This window comes from Galeopterus variegatus, unplaced genomic scaffold, assembly GCF_000696425.1.
Source record: "Galeopterus variegatus unplaced genomic scaffold, G_variegatus-3.0.2 Scaffold90, whole genome shotgun sequence".
Classification (NCBI taxonomy): domain Eukaryota; kingdom Metazoa; phylum Chordata; class Mammalia; order Dermoptera; family Cynocephalidae; genus Galeopterus; species Galeopterus variegatus.
Window position 1 is genome coordinate 384,312 of NW_007726201.1, and position 25,956 is coordinate 410,267.

A 25,956-nucleotide genomic window follows, 5' to 3' on the forward strand; every position below is an offset into this window, starting at 1 on the left:
GGGAAGGTGGGATAGGGTCCTGCTGGACTTCGCCCCATTCCTATGGTGCTATGGTGGGAATGATCACTATCTGGGAGCCAAGTGAGCTGCATTGATGGCAGCTCACTAAAGAATCAAAGCATAACTACCTAGCCAGATCATTTGATTGTTCCCAGGGACTTTGTTGGGCCCCAAGAGAAGTAGCCACCAATGTTATTCAATTGGCACTACTTTCCAACAGCGGCTCTTGGAATTTGAAGTCATGGCATTACCCCAGAGTCAGTTCACTGGGTCTGTCCAGGACCTGGCATCTTCCCTGCTCTTGCCTTTAGTTTCTTGCCCCAACCCCCAACGCCACTCACTGAATTATGTTCCATTTACAGAATTGGTGAGGACAGCTTCCCTCATGATTTCTCAGACCCCTGATTCTTCAGACATGACAGGTCCACATCGAGGCAGCAATCCCCATGGAAAGCCAGCTGTCTTGCTCAGCAGAGGCAATACAGCTAAAAGCTCTTTCTCACTTTAGGCAATTCATGTGCTTGGTTAGACATTTATAGATTGTAATCGCTCATCCAAAAAATCTAGGTCATTCTTTACATAGAGCTTCACGCTTCAGAAGGGAAAACCATGCCCAGGGAAGAACGTTTCTGTTGACGTCTGCTTTGGCTGAGGGAGTGGAGAGAGCTTCTGCTGCAGGAGGAGGGAGAGGTGGGCTAACATGGTGCTGTGAACTCTCAGAGGACCTGGCATTTTCACCTGCTGGCCACTGGCTCACAGGCTATCTGGGTTCTAGTTTTTCCAGCTAAATGGAGCTAATAATAGCTGCCTTGTGATAATGTCATGAAAAGTAGTGGGTTTAAGAGTTAGGATCTCCAGGGAAATTTTTAGAATATGTACCATACTTCCAGTGAGAAGGGCTAGGTTGGTCTGTATGGGTGTAGGGCTTCTTGGGCAGAGAAAGAGAAGTGGGGGTGTGGTTAAGGGGGTTAGCCTTGTAGCATGGATGGCCAAGTGGTAGTGCTGTTCCCAGTATATTCCCACCCACCTCCTAATCTCTGAAGAGAAGCAACTGCGGAGGAAAGAGCCCTGGGCTGGGGGCCAGAAGGCCATTCTCATGGAGGTGCCTCCCATTCACTAGCCCCATGACCATTTCCAAGGCCTGCTGCCTCCATTTCTTCTTTAAAATTGAGCCCATGGTCCCTGCTACTGCATGGAGTTGTACAACTCAAATGTTCCACACAGGTGAAGCTGTGCATTGAACCTAAGTGTCATAAATACATAACATGATTATCAGGTGTTCTCACTTAGGGCGAATCATGTGGTGTTACAGCACTGGCTTGCCTCAGTGATGGTTTGTGTGGGTATGTGCTCATTGTGCATGTCTGTACATGCACGTGTGTACCTACATGCTGTGCAGCTTGAAAGGCCTGCTCCTCCTTCCTGTCCAACCACCCTGGCCCTGGCAGGACAGTGAATAAGTATCAGTAGGATGGAGAGAGGAAGTATGGGTTCTTTTCCTTCATCTGGTGTCTTCTAAGTTGGCCGCTTTGGGGTGGGAGTCGAGGGAAGCCTAGTTAGACCAGCTCACCTCTGTCTGGGGGCTGGTTAGCCAGCTTTCCCTTCTCAGTGTCCCTGGCCTGGGCTGGTGTACCACGTGTCATCACCCTCAAGGGCTGGGTGAGAGCAGAGAGAAGAGGTGAGCCTAACCAGCCCCTTTCCCACTCTGGTAAGACTCTGCTTAGAGGCCTTTTGTAGAAGTTTAAAATTGCAGGTCATGGGGCCGGCCCGGTGGCACACTGGATAAGTGCGCCGCTTGGGAAGCACGGCGGTGCTCCCGCCCGAGGGTTCGGATCCCACATGCAGACCGGTTCCCGCTCACTGGCTGAGTGAGGCACGGGAGCGACACTGAGGGTTGCGATCCCGTTGCCGGTCCCCGGTCCGGTGCGGGGGCAACACTGAGGGTTGCGATCCGTTGCCGGACACGGAAAAAGACAAAAGACAAAAAAAAAAAAAAATTGCAGGACTTGCAGATTTTGATTTAAACCTTACAGTACTGATGACAATGTGGTACTGGCATAAGAACAGAAAAAAAAAAAATCAGTAAAATAGAACTGAGAGTCCAGAAATGAACCCTCACATTAATGGTCATTTGATTATCAACAATATGATCAAACAATTCATACAAAAAATGATAAGAGGGCTCTGGGAGTCCTTTGTGTATTTTCAGTCAGGCTTGCCTCAATTCCTGTCTCTGCTTCTTCTCCCTGGACCCCAGGGGATGTGTGTACACTTCTGCTTCCCCCATCCCTCCATGCTCTGCCGAATGTGGGGACATGTCTGCTCCTTACCTCATTAGCCTACAAGTGACCAGGTCATGGTTAAATTGAGGCTTATGTATTGTCCTTGTCGTGGTATCCCCAGCCACTGCAAAGAAATAATTGAAAGCTCATTGTAACCAAGATATTCAGAGCTCTATAAGTTCCTGGACACTGTGTTACACAAAGAAATAAACACTATTCTAACTAGATACACATTTTCTCACTACTCAGCAGGCTCCACGTCATGGGTCTGGGTATGACCTACTAGGTTATCCCGGAGGGAACAAGAGCAGGACTAGCTTTACAAGGAACTAAGCTTTCCTTCTCCCAAATCCTCACCTTACGTTAAGATTTTTGTCCTTGAATTAGAGCACTAACCACTTCAAGAAACCACCATTGCAATGCAGATACCTCTGAGACAATGTACCTTGAAGTCCTTCTCTGCTCCAGAGGAATTTGTTGATCTGGGTTACTTATCCAGTCAGTCACCAGGCAAGGCCCTGGAGGGCATGAGATTAGGAGGGAGATGGGGAGGGAAGAGGTTCAGGAGCACCTGGGGAGCAAGGAACCCAGGTAGGAAGGAACACAAAAGAAAGCGGAGCACAATCCTTTTGACCTCAGGCCTGCAGATGAGACTTGCAGTGGTGGCCCCCACCTGCCTGCCGAGAGCTGACTGCAGCATCTCTTCCCAGCTCCACGTTCTGTGACTTTATGTTGCTAGCACGAATTTGACCATAACAGGAGTATTTACACCATGGGAATATGCAAACACTACAAACCATGGTCTCCTTCACTCCACCCTCCTCAGGAGTGCCGTTTGTTAAACTCTGACTAACATACTACTTGGGGGCAACCACACTGATTCTCAAACTTGCCCTGTGAAGTGAGAGCCAACCCTTAGCAAATCACTCACTTCCTCCTGATTGTTCTCCTCCCCCTGGTCTTGAGGGGCTGGGGACAAAAGAAGATCAAGGTGGAGTTGGTTATATGTTTTAAGCTGCTCAGGTAGTAGAAGCTATGAGAGTTCAAAGTATGTATCACCACATTGTTTCTTCACATACACTTCCTGCCTCAGTTGCAACTGTAGGAACTAAAAAACTAAACTAAATTAAGCAAACCACCACCACAACAAAAACTAGAGCTTGTTTTCAGCTTGCCAGTTTTTGTACACTCTCCAAACAGGATTCAATGAATGTAATAGTCTTGCTGTCAAGTAGATTTCATTTCTTTGGAACATTTATCCCACTGTTACGCATTTAGGATTCTGTGTGAGTATTTGTCAGGTTCTACCTGGATCCAGTCTATCCTTGTCTCTGGAGATACTGACCTCTGCTAGTGGCTTCAGCCCAGCCAGAGGCTCTAGCTCCAAACCTGCCCCCATGGTTTTCCGATCCAATCGTTCCCATGACCATTTTCTGGTTGCAACAGGCCTCATGTTTCATGTTATGCCCCCAATGCTGACAGTTTGCCTACCCTCCAATATACCAATTTCTTACATTCTGCCTTCACACATCAAGAGATTTCCATGGAAACCAAAACAAAAGGGGAAGTAAAAACTGTTCTGGAGTATCTCTCTGGTGTCGGACATTTGTTTTCATGTTTCATTTTGCAGCAAGGCATTTACATCTCATCCCCCGACAAGCTTTCACTGTAGGAAAGTCACCCCCACCTCTTGTCAGCAAGAAGCAGGGGCTTCTTGTCTGGAATGCAGCCTTTTGCCAGTTTTCTCTCACAGGAGTCTGATAATCAGGGAGCAGTTCATCTCTGAGGCAGGCAACTTATTTAAGACTAGGCCAAGGAAAGGAAGAAAAGAGTTTTCAGGCTGATTTAGAGGCAGAGCTGGACCAGATAGCCTCTGAAATCTTGAAGTTCCAGTTCACCTCACCACAGATGTCAAATGATCGTTCCTGAACCACCACACTGGATAGGTCCTCTCCCTTGTCTTAACCTTACCATCATTTAGCGTGGTCTCCATGGGTTTCACTCTTACCATTTACTGCCTGATATTATTAGGTATCTTGAGTGTGTCTAGATTGTGAACTCCTCATTGACAAGGGTTTTCTTATAGCTCTTTAGTACCTAGTACTTTCCACACAGTAGATTCATTATCAATATTGGTTAATGGTGTCAATTTTTTTTTTCATTAAAGTAAAATGAAGAGTTGCTATATAGAATAGTTCGGGAGCTGTATCCTCTCATTGGAAAGGTATAATCAGAGGCTAGACAACCACTTACCTGTGATGCTCTGGAGAAGAAATAATGCATTAGATAATAAGTAGAAGTAAGAGATGGCCAAAGTCTTTTCCACCCTGAGATTCTGTGATTCCATAAAGTATAGCTCCTGCCAGCACTGAGTCTGATGGTGGGAAATGGGTTCTTGGCTCCTAGACAAATGACTCTCCAGAACCCACATGGCTTTTCTGTTTGCTCTACTGAGCAAATGGTCCACAGGTTGGGTGAGTCTTTAATTAGTACACTTTTCTAACAGCATACATTACTCCCCCAAGTAATTGGTGGCCTGTGTAAAATTGACATTTTGTACCCCACTGAGGTTTCAAGCCTTTAAAGAAGTTCTTCCCTGAAAGTGTGAGGGGAAGCAGATGGTAATGAAAAAATATGCGTATTTTATTATGCATTGCACATTTTACTTATTAGAATTTTGAGTATGACACTCTGCATTTTTAAAAGCCTAAAGATGAAAACAAAATGGAATTATTCATTGAAATATTTAAATCAGCTTATAGCAATTATATCAAAATATCAAAATAAAATCTAGCAGCCTAGAGGTAGATCCCCCTTGACCACCCACTTTGAAAATCTGCCTTCCAAAGGGATGCTCCTCCTCTCTAAAAGGAGGAAGTGCATGCTCTGTGGGATGAGGGCAGGAAGGGGATGCATCCTAGATGAGGTCATATAGAGGTTGAAGGTCATGTGGGGGGAGAGATGGTGGTGGGAATGAGGGTAAGTAACTATGCTGAGTCATTCTCTTGTTGAAAAAGGAGAACCAGGAAGGGAGAGGAAATGGAGTTCTGGGCTAGGTTTAGAGTGTTTGTCTCTGCTCTTTCCCTTACCCCATCTCTGCTTCCCTTTGCTGAGTGAGTCATTCCCTCCTGGCCTTACCAATTGCCAAACTCACCCCCACAGAAAGCATGTGAGGGAACATCAGTGAAACTTTGTGGAAGAAGAGGTGCAAGGTAAAAGTGACGTGTGAATGTGATTGTGAATCTCAGGCATAGCACCCTGGGTTCTTGAAGGCAACTTTTAAGATTAATATCAATCAACCAAGGTTTACAAGAGTTTTCCAGAAATCACCAGAGTACAAAAGCTATTCTGCCAAACGAACGTTGGCTCTGACTCATTATCCCAGTGGCATCTCTTAGACTTGTAGCCATAAGGACTGGGAGAGTTCTTAAAGCTCATCTACTTTAGCTTCCCATTTAACATTTGAGTCCCCTGTTCCAAAAAATGGCCATGCAGAATGCAGCCAGGTGTAGTGGAAAGAGCAGGGGTTCTGGAATCAAACAGACCTGGGGCCAGCCAGATCCTAGCTCTTCCACCTATTGTCTCTTTGACCTAGAAAAAATTACCTAATTTCTCTGTGCTTTAATTTTCCTCACCTGTAAATTATGAACAGTGCCATCATTGCAGGGTTGTGGAAATTGGAAATAACATTGTTAAAGTGCTTAGTACAGCCCCTTGTATTTAGTAGGGTGTCAATAAATGATGCCTGCTGTGTCAATTACATTTATGCTTCTTAAGTGTTCCTCTCCCGCCTCCTCTTGAATACCTTCATGATAAGAAGGCTTCTGTTGTTGGTGAGGATTTTTTATGACATGTTGTGCCCAATCCTGTCTCCTGTAACTTCTATCCATCTGCTCTGGTGCTAGTTTTGTGGCCCCCACAGAAAAAATCTAAACTGTCTTGCACAAATAACACTTCAAATATTTGAAGACAATACTAACATCTCCCCTGAGTCTTCTCCATGGTAAACCCTTTTAGTTCCTTCATCCTTTCATACGGCACTTAGTTTTGATCTCATCCAGGATACTTTAAAGCTCCTTTCTCTCATATATGAGCATCCCTGGAAAGATGCTAGACAGCCATAAAGGAAAGTAGAGATAGCAAGTCTTAGATGCTGTCATACTGAACAAGCCTAGACCTGTGTCCATAGCTCATGTGAACATCCTAATGCATACCCTACACATATATTTTATAGTTTCTTCTGCTTTTCACCATAGTTTCACCATAGTGTTCAGGAATATGAACACTACTACCCATGAGGAATGGTATATCATAAAAACTATATTGCCAAATGCTGCTTTGAAAAGTCACTCCCTGTAACTGTAATAGGTTTGATTGTATTATTCCCCCCCCATTTTCACCCCATTTTTTTTTTAATCTTCTCTATGTCAGTGATGCTTTCCATGTGACTTTGAAGTTTCTGCCCTTTGACTTTAGATTCAGCAATGTGACTTGCTTTGGCCAACAGAATGAGGCAGAAGTGATGCATGCCAGCTCTAAGCCTAGGCTTAAGATGCCTTGGATATTTCCAGTTACCCTGCAGTGTCCTAATGTAACCATGAGAAGAACCTACCCCCACTAACCTAGCAAGATGAGAGGCATGTGGTTTAGGGCCCCCAGCAAAGTCTAGCCAACTCACAGACACTTGAGCAAAAATAAATGATTACTGTTTTAAGTCACTGAGTTTGGGGGTAGAATAAGAATTTTTGTGGCAAGAGATAATTATTACAGAAATTATGTGGGCCAGAAAATATAAACAAGGCCATACTAACCCTACCTTACCAGAGAATAAGTTTAGAAGAATTAATGAAAGATCTACAAAACTATAACCAGGCTAGATGTATATACTTCATAAAAAATGAGTCACCACATAGAAACTTTGAGTTTCTTTTGCAAACTGTGGCCAAGAAAAAAATAAGTATGTAGATTATATATCATCAGTGAAGTAGCCAATGACAAAAGCAAACTCAATTTCCAAAGAGACATGAAAAGGGGTTTCCTATTTGATACAGTTCACTCATTTACTCAACAAATATTTAATGAGTACCTGCCACATTGTCAGCACTGTTCCAGGCCCTGGAAATATGGCTGTGGAAAAAATGGACAAGACTCATGTCTTATAAAGCTTATATTCTATTAGAGATTCAGAAAATAAAAAATTAAATAAATAAGCCAGATAACTTCAGATGGTGATAAGTGCTATGAAGAAACTCAGGCAGGGTAATGGCTACCTTAGGTAGTTTAAGGAAGACCTCTCTAAGAATGTGACATTATAATAGAGCACTTAATGACATGAATGAGCCACAAGAAGACCACATTGAGGGGAACAGCAAATGCAAAGGCAATGAGGTAGAAATAAGCTTTGAGTGTTTGAGGTATAAGCAGAGGTGTGGAGAGAAGTAATACGGTACGAAATGAAGAGAGCAGTATTAACAGAGGCCAAGATGTGTGGAGCTCCATTGGCCACAATAAGGAGTTTGTTTTATTCCAAGTACTGTATAATGGAATCCATTGATGTGTATTAAGCACACAACCTGATTTATGGGTTTTAGGGGCTGACTCCTGGCCGCTCTGTGGAGACTGGATTGTAGGTGGACAAGAGTGGAAACAGGGAGGTCAATTAGGTCATTGCATCTTGGTGTCTACAGCTAGGACAATTGCAATGATGGAGGGAAATGAACAGGCTTGAAATATATTTTGGAAGTAAAATCAAGACCTCCTGATGGATTGGATGTGAGGGGCAGTGAGAAGTGAAGGTTTTTAGTTTGGGTAACTGAAAGGGTGGTTGCTGGTGCCATTTCTGGAGATGAGGAATAATGGGGGAGGAATGAACAGGGGGGAGGGAGTGGTCAAGAGTTTTGTTTGAATGGCTTTGGCTTGAACTTAGACATCTAAGTGGACTTGCCAAGTAGGGTGCTGGACATACTAATTTGGTGGTCAAGGCTAAAGATATAAATTGGCACTCATCAGCAAATAGATGGTATTTTAACCTAAAGACTAGATGAGGCCACTATTTTTTTAATTTAAAAGTTAAGAAGTTTTAAATTTTAAAAATTGTTAGAAAAAAGAAGTGGGAGGATTAAGCCACAGAGCATGCTGACATTTAAAAGCTAAGCAGAGGAAGAGGAGACAGAAGAAGAGCTTGAGAGAGAAGCTGAGAGAGCGTGATGTTGTAAAAGCCAAGAGGAGAAAGTGTTCCAGGGAAGAGAGAGTCATCTACTTGGGTTGTGTTGGGTTGAATGCAATGCATCATAAAGTAAGATGAAGACTGAGTAACTGAATAACTATTGGATTTGGCACTGTGGAAATGATTGGTAACCTTGAAAATAAAAGATTTAGTGGAATAATGGAGACAGAAGTCAAAGTGGAATGGTTAAAAAGTGAATGGGAGGTGAGAAAGCCTCCATTCACTCCCATTCAGTGAAGTTTTGCTGTAAAGGGGAACAGAGAAATGGAGAGGTCCCTAGAGAGGCTGAGAGTTTAAGGTTCTGTTTTATTTCATTTTGTTTTTAATGGCAGATACTGGGGCATATTTGAATACCAATGGAAGTAAACCAGTAGAGAGAGTAGAAGTTGATACTGCAGGAGAGAAAGGTGACAGATGCATGATCAACATCCTTGAGAAAGGAGAGGCCCAGAGCACAGTGGTAGTGTCCACCTCTGAAAAGCCTCTGTGGCAATGAGAGGGCAGGCAGGAAGGGCAACAGGATGCCAGTAAATTGGTGGATTTGGCAATGGGAAGGTGAGAGATCCTGTCAGTTTACTTATATTTTCTCAATGAACTGTGACTTTAGTTCATCATTTGAGAAGCCAGGACTTTTGAGTCCTGAGCCTAAACGCACTATGTCCTTCGTATACCATTTGGTACACTTGAAACAGAACAAAAATGAAAACCCCTTGTGTGTCATGTATTTTAAAGAGCAATACCGATGATAAAACAACTCATGTATTTTCTTTCATTTGATACTTTCCCTCTGAAACATTTAAATTCCCAGCCAGGAACAGAATTCACTCATCTTGAATAAATGAAGACACTTTCATGAAGGGCATACTTACAGAGATGAGCATGTTGCACCCAGAGACTATCAACAGTCGGAAGTCATCACCACCCTTAAGGCTGGCCAGTGGGTCAAAGGAGATTAATATTGTTGGATCCCGGTGGGAATTGGAGCCGTAAAGGAAGGGACAACCAGTGGGATCATCACTGAAGAAACATGTAGCTACTTCCCTAAGTGGTGTCAAAGCAGAGAGGGAATAAGAAAGAAATATCTCTGACTTCTCTCTTCCCCCATCTCTTTCTGATGCTTCCCGGTGGCTGAACCCAACTGGAAGCCAACTGGCCAGGGAGATGGGTAGTGCAATTCATGGGGAAAGACAGTGAATGACCACAGCCCCTGACTCTTCATGCCATCAATGTTTAAAAGATTTTGAAAACCACTGAAGGGGATTTTTATACCCAGTGCCAGTGTATATAACGCATCCTATTATTTGGTACCAGCTGGGAATTGGAATACCTTGCTCACCTTGCTCTTCAATATAAATCATCATGGTTGCTTGTAATCCACTGACAATCTTCAAATGTGGCATTTGCCTATAGTCTTCCTCCTTTGTTTCCACCCAGAGGTTTATTAACCATAAAATTAGGGAAGCTTACATTTCAAGGCGCCTTGAATGAGCCCTTTCCTAAGCGATGGGAGGGCCCTAGAAATGTATTTATATGGTCATTTGTTTTCATAAAATTTGTACAGGTATATTTTAACTTCAATCTATTAAAACTGTAACTTTTTTCACTCTGACTCTAGAGAGGTCTCTCCCTGAGCACCACCCCCTGCCACCCTGCCCCCGGCACCCACCACCACCACCACCAATTATACAAACTTTAGGGCCCACAAAACCTGGATCTGCTTCTGCTTTCAATAGAGACTCAAGTGTACTGATGCAGATTTTATTCCTTTCTCAAAATTCTACCTCCTTTGGGGTGGGGTGTTTCATGAGCATCAAAATTGACACTTTGGGAGGGGAGAATGTAGCAGGAGGTTAAGAAAAGCAAATAAGAAGCGATGTGTGGTGCTAGGGGCAGTGGAGGAAAAGCACCACCCCCTGGCCATTCACCCCTGACTGGGTGAATGGCCATTGCCAGGTGTCCCACCAACTAACTAATTTCTCCCGGGGCCTGACTCAGATGCTGCTGTTTACATTTTCAGATGCAGATGGAAACCTGTGTCGAAGTAACCAACTGTTGCGTGTCATGCTGACCATGCACCGGATTATCATCTCCTCTGCGGAGCTGCTCCAAAAAGTCATCACCCTATATCCTTTAGCACCATGATTGGCAATCCCAAAATGGATTCATTGAAAAAGTTTGAAATTTGAAGTACGCTTTTGTTTTGATTGGTTTAGAATGGACTAGTGGCAAATGAGTTCATACCTCCTTTCAGGGGTATTGTGTGTGTGTGCGTGTGCATGGACATACATACATGTTCATGTATCTTCTGTTGGGTGGGGCAATATTACTTATCCTGATTGCTCTGGGGGCTGGTCAGAGAAATCAACATGCAAACATTAACCTCAGTATCTCTTGCTAGTAAAAAATACTTTTCCTGTAGTCAAAATTCATATTTATCCTGTGCAAATGACCAAGGGCACAAGCATGACTCAAATGATACATTTTTTTTCTGGCTTTCCTGTCCAATTCTTCAACCTTCCCCAGGTTCTGAAGAAAGCTTCCCAATGCCACAGCATCTGGAGAATCTGCTGGTACCTTATTGCTTCAAGCAGAAGCACTGACTATGTGCCAAGCAAACCCTGCTGGATTTTTACTTTCTATGGACTGTGAATCAAGCAGTTGGAGAAAGTGCCTGCTTTTTCTTGTTCACTGATGACACTATAAGCTGCTGCCCCCAAGAAAAAAAAAGGCTGCAGGTGGGGTGAGACCGTTTAGCTCCTGGTGCCCAGGTCGCTGGTACTGAGTCACGACTTGTGGCTGCTCTAATCCTTTAGCACTCTCCTAACTCCTCTCTTTTCATCTTTGGGCACGTAGAAAAAATAAAAGCCATCAGAACAGAATCACTTGTCTAAACCTATTCATAAATCTTTACCTCTCATTTCAAAGGAGATGTTTCCAGAGGCATACTAAGGGTGGGGCATTGGGAACGGTCCACTTAATAACAGGTTCAGGTAATAAGTATGGACATCATCTGCAGAGAATTTTAAACCCATAATAAAACCAACTCAGAATCTGTCTGCTTTGTATTTAACTCCATGTCCCAGTGATTCTAAACAATGTCAGTGATTAAACATTCCTCCCTAAAAAATTGTTTGTTGGCCTAAGGATGAAATAGTCCTTGGAGTGTCTGCCCTTGGTGCACCACTGGGTGGCTGCCCACACAGTGGATGGGTCCCATTCTCCCCTTCCCATCCTCCTGCCCCTTTCTCATAGAGTCACACTCCACCAGCAATCTTCTCTCTCTCCTATACTTTCAAACTCTGCCTCTTCAGTGGCCCCTGCTCCTCAGCCTAAATCATGCTCAGCTCTCCCCAACCAAAAAATAAACTCTTAACCCTGCTTCCCCTTCATTCCATTGTTGGGGTTAGAAATTTGATATGAAAATATCTTAAAATAGTCTGTACTAACTATCTCCAATCTCTTTACTCCTACTTACTCCTTAATTCAACTGTGGCCCTTACCCCAGTACTCAGATTTTCCCCTGATGTCACTAGTGATCTCCTAACTGTGAAGCCCAGTGGCTTTTTCCACCCTTGTTTACACTGCCCTCCCCAAAGCATGGGGCAATACTGACAACCCCCTGCCTCTCCCAGCTCTTCCTCCAAGGCTCCCGGAACTGCACTCTCCTGACTCTCCAACCTCTCAGCTGTCCCTCTTTAGCTTTTCATCTAGCTTTTTCTTTGAGCACCACTTAAATCCCAGGATAACGTCCTGGTTTTCTTTCTGTGGGTGATTTCTCACCAGGATTTCCACCTCCATCCTTCTGTGCTGATGATACTTTCAAGTCTAAATTTCTCTAACCTGAACCATATTTAAGTTTTGGACTAATTTGTCTTACTGACAATTCAATCATAATATGTTCGAATATCTTAATATGTTCATTAGCTCACTACCCCAGCCCCAACTACTACTGCACTGATTCTGCTTTGCCACCTGTCTTTCCATTTTCCATCTCAGTTAATGGTGTTATCACCTGTCCAACTGCCTAAGCTAGAAACTTCAGAAGTGCTCTTGACTCCTCTCTGCCTTTCACCTCCTACAGAGTCTGTCACCCAGTCCTAGGGTTTCTACTCCAGAAATGATTCTTATATGGTCTCTTCTCTCCATTCACATGCCACTGCCTTAGTCCAAGTCATTGTAGTCTCTCTTCTAGACCTCTGTCCCATACTGGTCTTCTCATCTACATCTCTACCCCCATTCATTATTCACTCCTGAAGTTCTTTCCTAAAAAGCAAATTGAGTAGAACATTCCTTCAGAGCCTCTGAAAACTACAGGGATCATGTCAAACTCCTCAGCTTGCCAGGAAGAGACCCTTCACAGTCTGACCCCAGTGAGTCCTTCCTGCCCCATCCTGCAGCTCTCTCAGAAACCCTTTCCCCTCCACACTGAACTTCTCAACATACCAGACACATAATGGGGCCTCTCACAATTCCTATGCCTGAAAAGCCCTTTCTTCCCTCTTTGCCTCTTAGCCAACTCTCTCTTTCAAGACCCATCTGTGAAGCCTTTCCTGACTTTTTCAGGCCTCCCCCCCTTTTAAAAACACTTCTAGTGTTTAAAAATAGTATTCTTGATTGAAAATCTATTGAATTCCTATGACTTTGTTTTGTATTGCTTAAGTCAAAGTGTCTCTCATATCCTTGGCCTGGATGTGATCTGCCTTGAAAAGCTTTTTGTCTTCGACTGTAGAGAGTGTGAAGTGTTTTTATTGTTAGCTAAATAAATGTATCTACCTAAACTTCAGTCTGTACGTTTTGCAATGTAAAACCTATGTACTCTGGTCTTTGTAGGTGACTGTTTCAGGTAAACTGCAAAACCTTTGTGTTCGGTTGCTGTGCTTTGAATTGTGTTAGTAATATAAAAGGTTACAAGGGTACTGAAAAAGTAACTATATTACAAATTACCTTAAGAAAAAATGTAAATATATTTTAAAATACATTTTAAAAGTACATACACTGTAATGCAAGTTACCTATCTGCATCTTGTCTCCCCACTAGACTGTGTGCCTTGGAGGCAGGGATCAAGGCTTATTTATCTTTGTTCTCTAGCTTAGTGGCCACCTCATGGTAGGACACAATAAATGTTGCATTATTATGAGTGCAAACCATTGAGTTACTTTTTCTTTTTTTTTTTTTGTCTTTTTGTCTTTTTTCGTGACCGGCCACGGATCGCAACCCTCAGTGTCGCGCCCGTACCGGACCGGGACCGGCAACGGGATCGCAACCCTCGGTCTTGCGCCCGCACCTTGCTCAGCCAGTGAGTGGCCGGTCTGTATGTGGGATCCGAACCCTTGGCGGGAGCGCCGCCGCACTTCCCAAGCGGCGCACTGTAGCAGTGTGCCACCGGGCCGGCCCCTTGAGTTACTTTTTCTGTATCTACCAGAACTTTTAGTTGAGATACCTAGGCTTTGCTCAGGGTAAAAAGTAGCCTGGGGTGGGGAATGGATTCTAAGAAGGGAGTATGAAATGAGACTCCCTGTAATAGACAGCCAGGTTAAACATTGAAGGCAAAATGGTTCTTCCCTTCACGCTTAGTTTCCCTGTTCTCTGACCTGGAAGTAATAGAATTTTTAGTTAAATAGCTCAGATGGCTTCCTGTGTTTCCATTGTTAAAAGAGAGAGAGAGAGAAATTTAAAAACATGCTTTGAGTAGTTGAGATGCCTGAGAAGTACAGTCAGAACTGGACTAGTTATGAAGAGCAGAAAAAGGTGTGGAGTCTGAGGCTTTCAGCAAACAGTGAAGTTTACCCCAGAGATCAGCAGCTTCCTGAGCCTCTCATTACTCAGCCTGGGTGTTTGTTTCATCTCCAAAGTGAGAAAGAGGGTGCCCTGCCTCACTTTGGGAGCTGCCTTTGCCATGGCATAGGGGCTCTAATGACGTCGGGAGGTTTCTGCCTTTCTGAATGCGACCCCCCACCCACTGCCCTCCCAGCTCAGCACTCATATGTAGACTCATATGACTGGACTTACAGAGATAACATTACACCACACCCAGCCAATGTCAGAATAGACATTTGAAGGGAAGGATAAGTAGCACTGGGAGGAAGGTAAACACCACAGTAAAAGTCACCATGTTGATTTAATATATACTCTTAGTTGTTTTAAAAGTGTGGTTTTTGTGTCTTCCCCTTTAAAAAGGAAGAATAAAAATTTCAACTAGAACAAATAATAAAAATATAGACTCTGAGAAGCATATTTCTAGAATTGCCCTATGCTCGAATCTCTCTGCACTGAAGCAATGCATTTTCTTAGTGATACGGCATGAAGAAATGTAAAGCCACCTCATCCTTACTTCTGCCTTTTATACCTGGAGAAAGGCAGGCATCGGGGCTCATTTTTATTTTGATTACCTTTGTTGATGTGTGCAGTTTTGAGTTTTTTGTTTTTGTTTTATTTTGCTTTATTGCTCTGATCTCAAGGACAGATTTTACGGGCAGTAAATCTGTTAAAATTTAAGTTTTTTAATTAGAATTAATTCTATTAAAATTACAAATTTCACAACCATAGTTCTTTAGGGTTTCAAGTTTAGCTTGCAAATCTTATTATTCTTTCTATAAGTCTAGCATGTTTCAGCAAGCATTTTTAAGGAACCTTTAGAAATGTTTAATTCATTTGAATAATGTTAATTTAATATTTTCAATGGTTTTAAACTACAATTATGCATTTTACATTTTAGATTATTTTTAAATGCTTCAGATACCTTCCTGAATTCTAACAATTTTTTATAACTCTGATTAAAGTTATAAATAGTAAAGCTAATGTTATCTTAGATGTTCCAAAGCGATGCATAAACTTAATAAGGTTTCAATTTAAAACTAGAAGTCCAAAGCACTTAATTATATATTACAAACTGAAGTTTTAAGACTATTATTCTAATATGCTCCTAAACATTACAGGCATATAAAATTTCAAAATGCACAGATTCCTTCCTAATAAAAAAAAACATTCAGTACTATGATTTTGACTCTCCTTTACTTTTCTATATTTCACTTTTTTTTCCTACTATTAAAATGCACATACCATACCACTGAAGGACAGAAGTTCCAGCCCCAGGCGAGTGAGAGCTCTGGAGGTTGCTCACTGGAGTCCTCTCGTGGGCCCCGCTGGAGTGCACTGCAGCTTGTATCGCAGTTCTTTTGGCGCAGCTTTTAGAAAGAGAAGAGGGCATGGCCTTGTGGGGCACACAGCCCTATTCTTCAGTGTGTTGATGAAGATGCATGACCCACCCAGGTTCATCACTAGACTGGATTTCTCATTTCTTTGACTCTTAAAATAAATGAATATTTATTTATTCTTTCCATGTGGCTCTAAAGACATGTGAACTTGATGAAATCTTGCTATTCTTTCATATTCTTGGAATATTCACAATGATAAGGATCCTTAAGATGATCTCCAGTTGTATTTTGGATTATTCACATGGCTTTGTCTAACTTGACATTACAACTTAAAATTTCAATCTACTGAATCTTCTAGGTATATATATGAGGGTACTTCAGAAAGTTCATAGAAAGATTCATATCATCTTTTAATTCTATTTTTCCACAAACTTTTTGAAGTACTCTCGTATTATAATTTTCACATTACTCATAATTATCATGACAATATATCTGAATATGTATTTCTTTCTCTTATAATTCACTGCACAAATTGTTACTGGAAATATTTTAAAAGACAAAAGGGACTTTTTACCTTGTCTGAGTTGGACTCCTAGTCTCTTGGGCACAGGCAAGAGACCATTTACCCCTTCTTCACTTCTTATAAGTCACCTGGGCAGGGACCTTTCCACACTATTGACTTCCTAGTTCTACTTCTGCAGAAGAGATGTGAAGCCCCCTCCCATAAGCCATTTCAGCCTGGGCTGGAGAGAAAATTACTGTCATTGCCCTTCTAGGTGATAATAAGCATACACCTACATATATCAAAGTGGTTTTTATTCTGTGGCCAGAAAGATAAAGCATCACATTTTCATTTTTTAAAAAAAATTATTTTGGGGAGTAGTTTTAGCAAATACTTCCAAAGATGAAAAGTTGTTGGGTTTCTGTAACAAAGTCTTCCATTTCCCTTAACCACAGCTCTACTTATAAGGATGCCTTGGCAAAGAATTCACCAGGGCTTTGCCTGAAGATCTGCTATTTTGTAAGGTAATATTTCTTCATGAACTTGGAGACTTTGTGGAGCAGGGTGAAATAAAAGGCTGAAGCAAGAGGACTCTAGTTATTTCCTGGTCCTTCCTGCCTTTCCCTTCCTGACCATCCACAGAATGCCTCTGGACAGACTGGAAACAGCAGTCCTTAATACTGGAAATTCTTCAACAGAACACAGTGTTTTGTTTTGTTTTTTTTGTATACTTGAGCTTAATATTTTATACCAATTTTTTTTATTTTTATAATTTATTCTTATAACATTTTGGTATCAAACCATGTTAAGAGAGGGATACAGAGATAATGAAGACTCTCTTATTTATTTTTATTACTAAATATAAAAGTAATATAGTTCATTGTAGAACAGTTTGAAAATTCAGGAAAGAATATAACTATAATAATAGCCACTCATATCCAACTATATTTTTGGAATATTTCCTTTGTCTTTTTATCATGCAGATTTTTAAAAACATAGTTGAAATCAAAAAATATATATATAAAGTTTTATGTCCTATATCAAAAGAATCTTCTCTAGTCATTAAAGACTTTTTGTAAACATTATTATTAATGGCCATATATTCTAACATGATAAAGCATAATTTTACAGATACATTGCCCCATTTTTAGACATTTGGTTTGTCTATACTTCTCTATAATTATCTCTGATGCATATGATTGTGCCTAAATCTTCATCACAGCACCTGTGATTATGATGTGCCTTATCCTATCAAAGCATTCTGTATGTGGAGGGACAGAAGATTGGCAGTAGGTGGTTTTGTTCCCTTTCTGCCCCCACCCCAGCTCCCTCTATATAGAAGGACAAATCAGCCTCAGTCTCTTTCTGAACCTCTTTGTGCCAGCAAATTCCTTTGGAAACCCACCAGATTGTGAATACTGGGCTTCAGTATTGGATGGTGTTTTTTAACTCCTTCCATGTAGGTACTGGATAACAGAATTCTGGATCATGTTTAAAATGGATGCCAGCTTGATAAACACTATGGAGGAGTTTCAGGAACTGGTGAAAGCTAATGGTGAGGAGTTACACTGCCGCCTAATTGACACAACTCAAATGTGAGTGTCAACGTTTTGACTAATCTTTTGAAACCACCTTCCTCCTGTTGTACAATCCCAGCTGTTTTGCTAAGCTTCTGACTCCCAGTGGTGCCTACTGCTCTCTTTCACTACTCTGAGAAGCCCTCAGACAGACAAGTTCATATTGCCTCACCAAAGTGAAAGCTTGACATTTAAAAGTAGAGAAGCTCCCTGGTGATAAAGTTCTAGGTGACTAATATCCAAGAGCAAAATGATAATAATAATGATAGTAAGCCTCAGTCAAAAAAAATCAGGTAGCAAGATATTGACTAAAATTTACCCCCAGTCATGAGAAGCTGAAAGTACAGTGACTGAACTCAGGCTTCTTCAGCAGCTAATACCAGCAGGCATCCCTCTGAACTTGAAGAGACTGCTGAAAAATGTGTTCAGCAGAGGGTTTATAACATATTTGGATGTATATGCAAATCACTTAGACTTCCAGAGCTGGAAGGGATTTCAGGAATATTGCAAATTATTTCTTGGATTTCTTTCTTATGAGGTTGGCCCACTATGAAAAATGGACTGTCTTTCCTAATTTGGGGGAAAGGAGTGCATGCACACTTTGTAGGCTTAGGTTTTCACAACGTGAATGCTATATTTTGGAATAGTACATATCCCTAAGATATAGAATTCTAGAACTGAAACGTACTCTAGAGACCATCTCATCCAACATCCTGATTTTTCTGACTGGAAAATTGAGGCTCATCAAGATTGTGATTCATCTGCGGTCACAAAGCTAGTTAAGTTAGTGGCAGAGCAGAAGCTGCATCATGCCTTGGCCACATAGAAATGATTTCAAGATCAGATTCCATAGCCCCCCCCCCCAAATCTGTTTATCAGTTTGAATTCTCTGTACTTCTCTGCTTAGAATTATACAACTTGAAAGATAAAGAGACTTTTCAAAGTAACAGCTTCTTCATTTTAAAGATAAAGAACCTAGTGCCCAAGGCACTTCTTTTTTTTTTTTTTTTTTTCCCTTTTTGTCTTTTTTCGTGTCCGGCAACAGACCGCAACCCTCAGTGTTGCGCCCGGACCGGACCGGGACCGGCAACGGGATCACAACCCTCGGTGCTGCGCCCGCCCCTTGCTCAGCCAGTGAGCAGGAACCAGTCTGTATGTGGGATCCAAACCCTCAGCGGGAGCGCTGCCGTGCTCCCAAGTGGCGCACTGTAGCAGTGCGCCACCAGGCCAGCCCCCAAGGCACTTCTTAAATCCATGTCTCCTTGTCCCAATATATTCTAGCTGACTTTCTTCTACCAATATTTTCCACAGTATGTTCCTTAGGAATTAGTCTATGTGATATTACCTGGCCAGATATATTTGAGGAGTGATAGATTAAATTTTCCTTTTTCAGTGCATTTCAGAGTCTGTAATATGCTCATTGGTCAAGGGGGCTATAGAATTTGTAGCATTTCCCAAACTCATTTGACCACAGAATCCTTTTATCTAGAGTAATCTGCAACCTGCTGCCTTTCAAAACTGGGCTGTTTCCCTTTGATTTCTTTGTGTAGGAAATTGGAACTGAGTAAGAAACACATAGGTTGATTACAAGAAAATACGGGGGCAGGGGGCACTCTACAGTCAGCTGGGCTTCTTTGGTCATTTCAGTGACTGGGGACATTTGAGGAAAAGGCACATCTCTGCCCGGAGTGATCACATGTTCCTAAATGTGATTCCCTGCAGCATGACAGCTTCTTTCTGTAATTCTCTGAGCTCTTCTGTCCTGAAAACTACCCTATTACCTTGAGATTTCCAATAGGATAGAGTCCCTATCATCCTCATGAGAGTGTAGGAACCCAGGAGGAATGGAGAGAGCAGACATATCAGGAGCTATACAAGGAAGCCAGGACCAAAGGCAAGGACTCTGTGACCGATACCTGAGACGCAGGCCTTCCCACTACCTTAAAGTAAATTCATCTACTCTGTTCCCCATGGAACATTCAGATGGCTCATTAAAAACCAGCAAGACTTCCTGGTTGCTGCAATAGAAAAAATGATTTGAGGGGGCCGGCCCGGTGGCGCACTGCTACAGTGCGCCGCTTGGGAAGCGCGGCGGCGCTCCCACCGAGGGTTCGGATCCCACATACAGACCGGCCGCTCACTGGCTGAGCGAGGTGCGGGAGCAACACCGAGGGCTGCGATCCCATAGCCGGTCCCGGTCCGGTACGGGCGCGACACTGAGGGTTGCGATCCGTTGCTGGTCACGAAAAAAGACAAAAAGGGAAAAAAAAAAAATGATTTGAGGAAACTGTTAATGCACTGTTTTAGCCAAAGCAAGTTAGCTAATGGTGCTTTGTATGTTCTTGTGGGAAACATTAATGGATTTACTATTTACTTGCAAAAAGCAATTTTGATTTATTTTTTTTCCCCATCTTCTCCCTTTCACATTTCCCAATTAAAGCAATTCCCGCGACTGGTCCAGGAAACTTACTCAAAGGATAAAATCAAACACCAGCAAGAAACGGAAAGTCTCCCTTCTCTTTGACCATCTGGAACCAGAAGAGCTATCCGAGCACCTCACCTACCTTGAGTTCAAGTCCTTCCGAAGGATATCTGTATGTACCCAAGGGGCAGAAGAAAAACTTCCCTGGGACATTTCTGAAAATAAGCAAAGGAAGTCAACAGCCTACCCACCTCCTAATCTTAGAGGTCCCCCTCAGTGCTTGGTAGGCTTTCCCACTAGACATCACATGGTTTGGAAAATAAGTACCACCTAAATTCCTGTGGTTGCTCTGGCTGTGCTTCTCCCACCTCTCATCCTCCCTGCCCACGCACAACATTCCACCACTCCTCAGGTTACAATACAGTGGGCACACATGACAGCCTGCTCACATGCATATGTGAGTATACACACACACACACACACACACACACACACACACACACAAAACACCTCTTTTACCCCTGATTATCATCAGGCTTCAAGAAATTTTTTCTAAATCTTCCTAGAAAAAAAAAAGATTGGGGGCGGGGGAAATATGTCCTTTCAGAGTTTGAATTTATTGTAGGATAGGCTTGGAATGGTTCTAGGAAATCCTAAAATAAGTAGGTGCTGCTGGTCTAGCCCAGAACAAACCTAAATCTTGAACTGGCGCTGGCCCAGCAGTCACCATGATTCTAGAGATAAACTATATTGACCCAAACCTTGCTATTGGGGCAACTAAGCAGAGTCAAAGGTACTGGTGATGGAGAGAAATTTCAATTCATCATCAGAAACAGAAAGAGCTCACAGTGCATCCTATCACTGTAATCCTTAAAATTCCCTATGTGATATCTCTAAAGATCATTGGTTGACAAGAGAACTTGTCAGCATGTCAGATGCCCACAGACCCTCAATGGCCAATATGCTTTCCTGAGAAAGGAGACCCTCATTCCACTTGACCCTCACCCCTACCAACAGATAGTCTTCAGCTAAAAATAGACTATATAGTTGGGGGATGCATTTCTTAGAATGACCTTTGTTCCTCAGGTGAGGTGATGGAGGCCCAGAGGGCTGACTTGAAGGTCAACACAGCATATTACAGTCAGAGCTGGGACTAGGACTACATACCTGTCTTGATCACTCAGCACCAATTTATTGAGATCTCTGGAAGGAGATCTGCAAACCATGTTGCAAAGGTTGTTTCATATTTTCTTCCATAATATTGACATCCTTCCTGTTTTCACACAATTGTTTGGTCAGCCAGCCAGGAACCTCCCTGCATCCACTTGGAAATCAGTCTCCAAGCATTAACATATGCTAGCCCCCTAGTCCCTTCACTGGCACCCTCACACAGGACCCCAGGCTTCAATTAGGAGGCTACACCTGGTGAGTTTCCATTTGGCAGTGCTTCACCTATCACTGGGCAGGATACCAGTCAGAGCTGAGAGCCACTGAAAAGAGCCATTTATCTCCCTAGAAAACTAGGCTCTGCTAGGGCCAAACTGCTCAGTCAGGCTTGCAGGATGTCTGCTAGATGCCAGCACTCAGATCAGGGAGGCAGAAGTGAAAAACCAGTGCAGAACAAGCAATCTGAGCCAGGGTCCCTGGGGGTGGAGCAGTGTTATATTTGCAAAAGAAAACATCAATTTGAACCTTCAGTTCTTTTGAGTGGCATGGTCCCTTCATAGAAGAAAACTGTTTTGGGGATTTTTGTTTTTCCCACGAAGTTCCAAACAGTTTTACCAATTAATAATTTTCTCTCCAACATGAAGTTGGAGGGGAAATTTATTTCTGCTGTAAATTGAAAGGCATTTGATATTTTCTGTTTATTACAACACTTGGCGGGGGGGAAGTTTGAGGAAATTACCAGAATAATTATTTTAGAAAACAAGTGGATTCAATATTATATTTATAGTGGGAGGTATATATAGGATGTATTCATTGGAATGAGTTATGGCAACTTTCTCTTAGAAACAGTAAGATTTTTGATTCCCATGTCTCTCTTAAGGAGTGATTTTGGTCCTACTCACATATTTCCACCCTCAACAATCACAACACAGTAAAATGGGGCTCAGTTAATTTGCAACTATTTTATTTAGGTTATGAGTTCTTCTCAGTGAGTTTACTACTGAGGCATGACTAAGGTGTACTTCAGTAACAACCCCCCACCACTCCCTCCCTCACAATCCAAGTGGCTTAACAAAGCATAAGTATATTTTTCACTCATACTTCAAATCTAACGTGGGTCAGCAGGGGCTGATCAGAGTGACTTAGGGACCCAGGTGATGGAAGCTTTGTCTGGACAGGGATTCCCACGTCTCTGCAGCAGTGGGAAGGCAATGTGGCAAATCATTCACTGGCTCTTTTATCTTTCCCTCCAAAGTCACATCACTTCCACTCACATTCTACTGGCTAAACTACATCACATGAACATACTTGCTCTCAAAGGGAAGAGTTCAGAAGGGGAGGTATATTAGTCTGTTTTTGTTGCTTATAACAAAGTACACTGAACTGAGTGATTTATAAAGGAAATGAAATTTATTGCTTATAGTTTCTGAGGCTGGGAAATCCAAACTCCAACTGTTCGTGGCAACAATGACCCAGGGGTCTCACATTGCGGGATGGTGGAAGCAGAGAGAGAGAGAGAGACAGACTCTCCTCTTCTTTTAAAGCCCTCAGAACCACACCCCTGACCACCATATTTAATCCATTCACTACTGCACGGTCCTACAATCCAATTACCTCTTCAAGGCTCCACCTTTCAATTACCATAATAGGATTCCCCACCCTCTTAACAGTCACAGTGGGGACTAAGTTTCTAATACATAAAACTTGGGGAACACAATTCAAGTTTCAGGGAGTTTTGGGGGGACATAATTCAATCCACTACAGGAGGGCTGGAAATAACTGGGGAATAGCACCAAAGACTCCCATAGGAGTGTTGGAGAAGAGCATACTATTAATTCCTCCCTTTTAATTATACTATTTGGGCAGAGGGATTTTTAATTATACTCAGGGACAGATAGTTACAATCATCACTTAGACCACATCTTCCAAGACATTTCCAGTTTTACATATGCTGTTTCATTGTCAACCATACTCAGTGCCATTGTGAAGCTGGGAAACTGTGGTCACTAAATATATGGTTGACTAAGTTTCATGTACCCCATTCACTTGGCCTCTGCTCAAGTTGGTGAGTAGAAGGAAATCCAAACAAGCTTGTTTTAGCATGAGGTTAATAATTATCCCATTAGCACTGCCTCACATTTATGTAGCACTTTGAAAAGTTAAAGTGCTTTCACACATTATCTTGTTTGATCTTCCTAACAACTCCATGTCCTAGATAAGGCAGATTTTATCATCACATTTTTAAGGTAAGGAGAGAGAATTCATTTTGGGGAGGGAAATTATCTTTAATTTCCTTAACTTCAGCATCAGAACTGGAACTAACACTGAGATTTTTCTTCTATACTTAGAATTTGGAAGGGGCAGTAACAATAACCTATTCAAATATAGTACAGTCATGTGCTGCATAATGTTTCAGTCAACGATGGACCACATAAATGACTATGGTTCCATAAAATTATAATACCTTATTTTTACTGTACCTTTTCTGTTTAGATATACAAACACTTCTTACCACTGTGTGACAGTTGCCTACAGTATTCACTACAGTAACATGCTGTACAGGTTTACAGCATAGGAACAATAGGCTGCACCATAGAGCCTAGGTGTGCAGTAGACTATACCATCTAGGTTTGTGTTAAGTATACTACATGACATTCACACAACGACAAAATTGCCTAAGGATGCATTTCTCAGAACGTATCCCCATCAGTAAGTGAGGCATGACTGTATTTAGATTAACCAATGTGCGTACACATTCATTTGTGCCTAATGACTTTTGATGTTGAAAGACCATGCTGTGGGTAGAATAAGAAAGATTTTCCTCCCATTATTCTTGTTGGCTGAGTGATGAAGATGCAGGAGAGGAGGGCCAGGAGCTCCTCTGTCCCATATCAGTTCCTAGCCATTAACTGAGTAGAGCTGACTTGCCCCTCGGAACTCCGAGAATACCAGAGCATAGCAGTCCTTATGGTTTGTTTTTTTTCCCCTAGTTCACCGATTATCAAAATTACCTTGTAAATAGCTGTGTGAAGGAGAATCCTACCATGGAGCGGTCCATTGCCCTATGCAATGGCATCTCCCAGTGGGTACAACTGATGGTTCTCAGCCGCCCCACCCCGCAGCTCCGAGCAGAAGTATTTATCAAGTTCATCCAGGTGGCTCAGGTAAGTGACTGGATTAAGACTTTTGGCCTGGGCTGTGAGGTAAATTATCTTTCCCCCAGAGCCTAGTCTGTCAAATTAGAGCTCTTTTTCCCTCCTGAACCATGATGAGGTTTGTGTGCCATCAGCTGTCCCCAGATCTAGATATGGTGACTTTTCTATTTTCCCATATGAGGACAATGTGGAAAGGGCCACACAGGCCATTTCAGCAGTCAGTATACGGTTTTAGATCTGTTTATACCTTTATCATTTTTCAGAAGATGCTTACCAGCCTACATTTATTTTCCCAAATGTGACCCACATGGCAAAGGCAATTCTAAGTTTTACTAGAGCTGGACCAGCCTGGGTTGTCATAGGTTTTTAAGTCCATGCTGCATTGAATAGTTGCATTTAATGTTTGAGAGAGCAGAGGTTAAGCACTTGATATGAGGAAAACAGATACTATGAACTCATATTTGAAATTCCCCAGAGATTCTAGCTTCTCTACCCCAATTACTGTCCTGTGTGGGCACTGGCATTGCACAGGGGGATAAGACAAAGTTCTTACCCTTGAAAATAAAAGCCTCATAAATTTTGGATAAAGGAAATAAAAGATTATACTTAATGATATATACTTCCAACTCTGGAGGGTCTAAACCAGTTTTTCTCAAAGCTTGGTACATGAACCATCTGCTCTTATGTTGACTAAAGGTATATTAAAAGTACAGATATCTTAGCCCAACCCCAGATCAAGGGAATCAGAATGTCTGGGTTTAGGTCCAGAAATTTTTGTGTTAAACAAGTACTTTGGGTGATTCTTAGAAAACACTGATGTAAATGGTGGTCCACAAATTGGCTATAACACAGCAAGGGGGATGTGACATCTTGCTAGATTAGTGATCCACCAGTCTAAGGGGAGAAATGGACAGAAAATTGCAACACCTGATTGCTGGTGTTTGACAAGTATAAGGAAGACTCTGGCACAAAGATGAGAGGCAGCCTTTTTATGCTCACTGTATAACTGACATGTGTAATGAATGACTCTACTATGACCCATTTTCTGTGTCACAGAAGCTCCACCAACTACAGAACTTCAATACATTGATGGCTGTGATAGGTGGACTCTGTCACAGCTCAATCTCCAGGCTCAAGGAGACAAGTTCGCACGTCCCCCATGAAATCAATAAGGTCAGTGCTATTGTCTTCTCTGGGGATCTTAGCAGCATTCTGAGTGTGAGTGCCAATGTTTTCTCCTTGAGGAGCAATCCAGAGAACATTTCCAAACCATATCATCCCTTGTCAACCAAGCAAAGTACTAGGGAGGCAAACCCTAAGGAAATCCACAGGATGGGGAAGTCACAGATTTGAGAGTGAATGTGATTCTGTCTGGCTACAGACGGTGTCACTACACACATTCCTACTGAGCCAATTGAAGTACTGGGTGCCTTTTTCCCATGTTCATGCCTCTTTCCCATGTTCATCCCTC

The 25,956-nt window shown here is 42.3% G+C and overlaps 1 protein-coding gene across 1 annotated transcript in view; it reads left to right on the forward strand.

The window, feature by feature from the left end:
• The window catches only part of RASGRP1 (RAS guanyl releasing protein 1 (calcium and DAG-regulated)), a 70,999-nt gene that overhangs the window by 22,264 nt on the left and 22,779 nt on the right, over nt 1-25,956 (forward strand). Inside the window, exons 2-7 of the mRNA XM_008581085.1 lie at nt 10,526-10,631; nt 16,626-16,688; nt 17,628-17,759; nt 20,182-20,335; nt 24,321-24,494; nt 25,542-25,658. Of these exons, the coding sequence (XP_008579307.1) occupies nt 10,526-10,631; nt 16,626-16,688; nt 17,628-17,759; nt 20,182-20,335; nt 24,321-24,494; nt 25,542-25,658 (746 nt within the window). The remainder of the gene's footprint in view (nt 1-10,525; nt 10,632-16,625; nt 16,689-17,627; nt 17,760-20,181; nt 20,336-24,320; nt 24,495-25,541; nt 25,659-25,956) is intronic.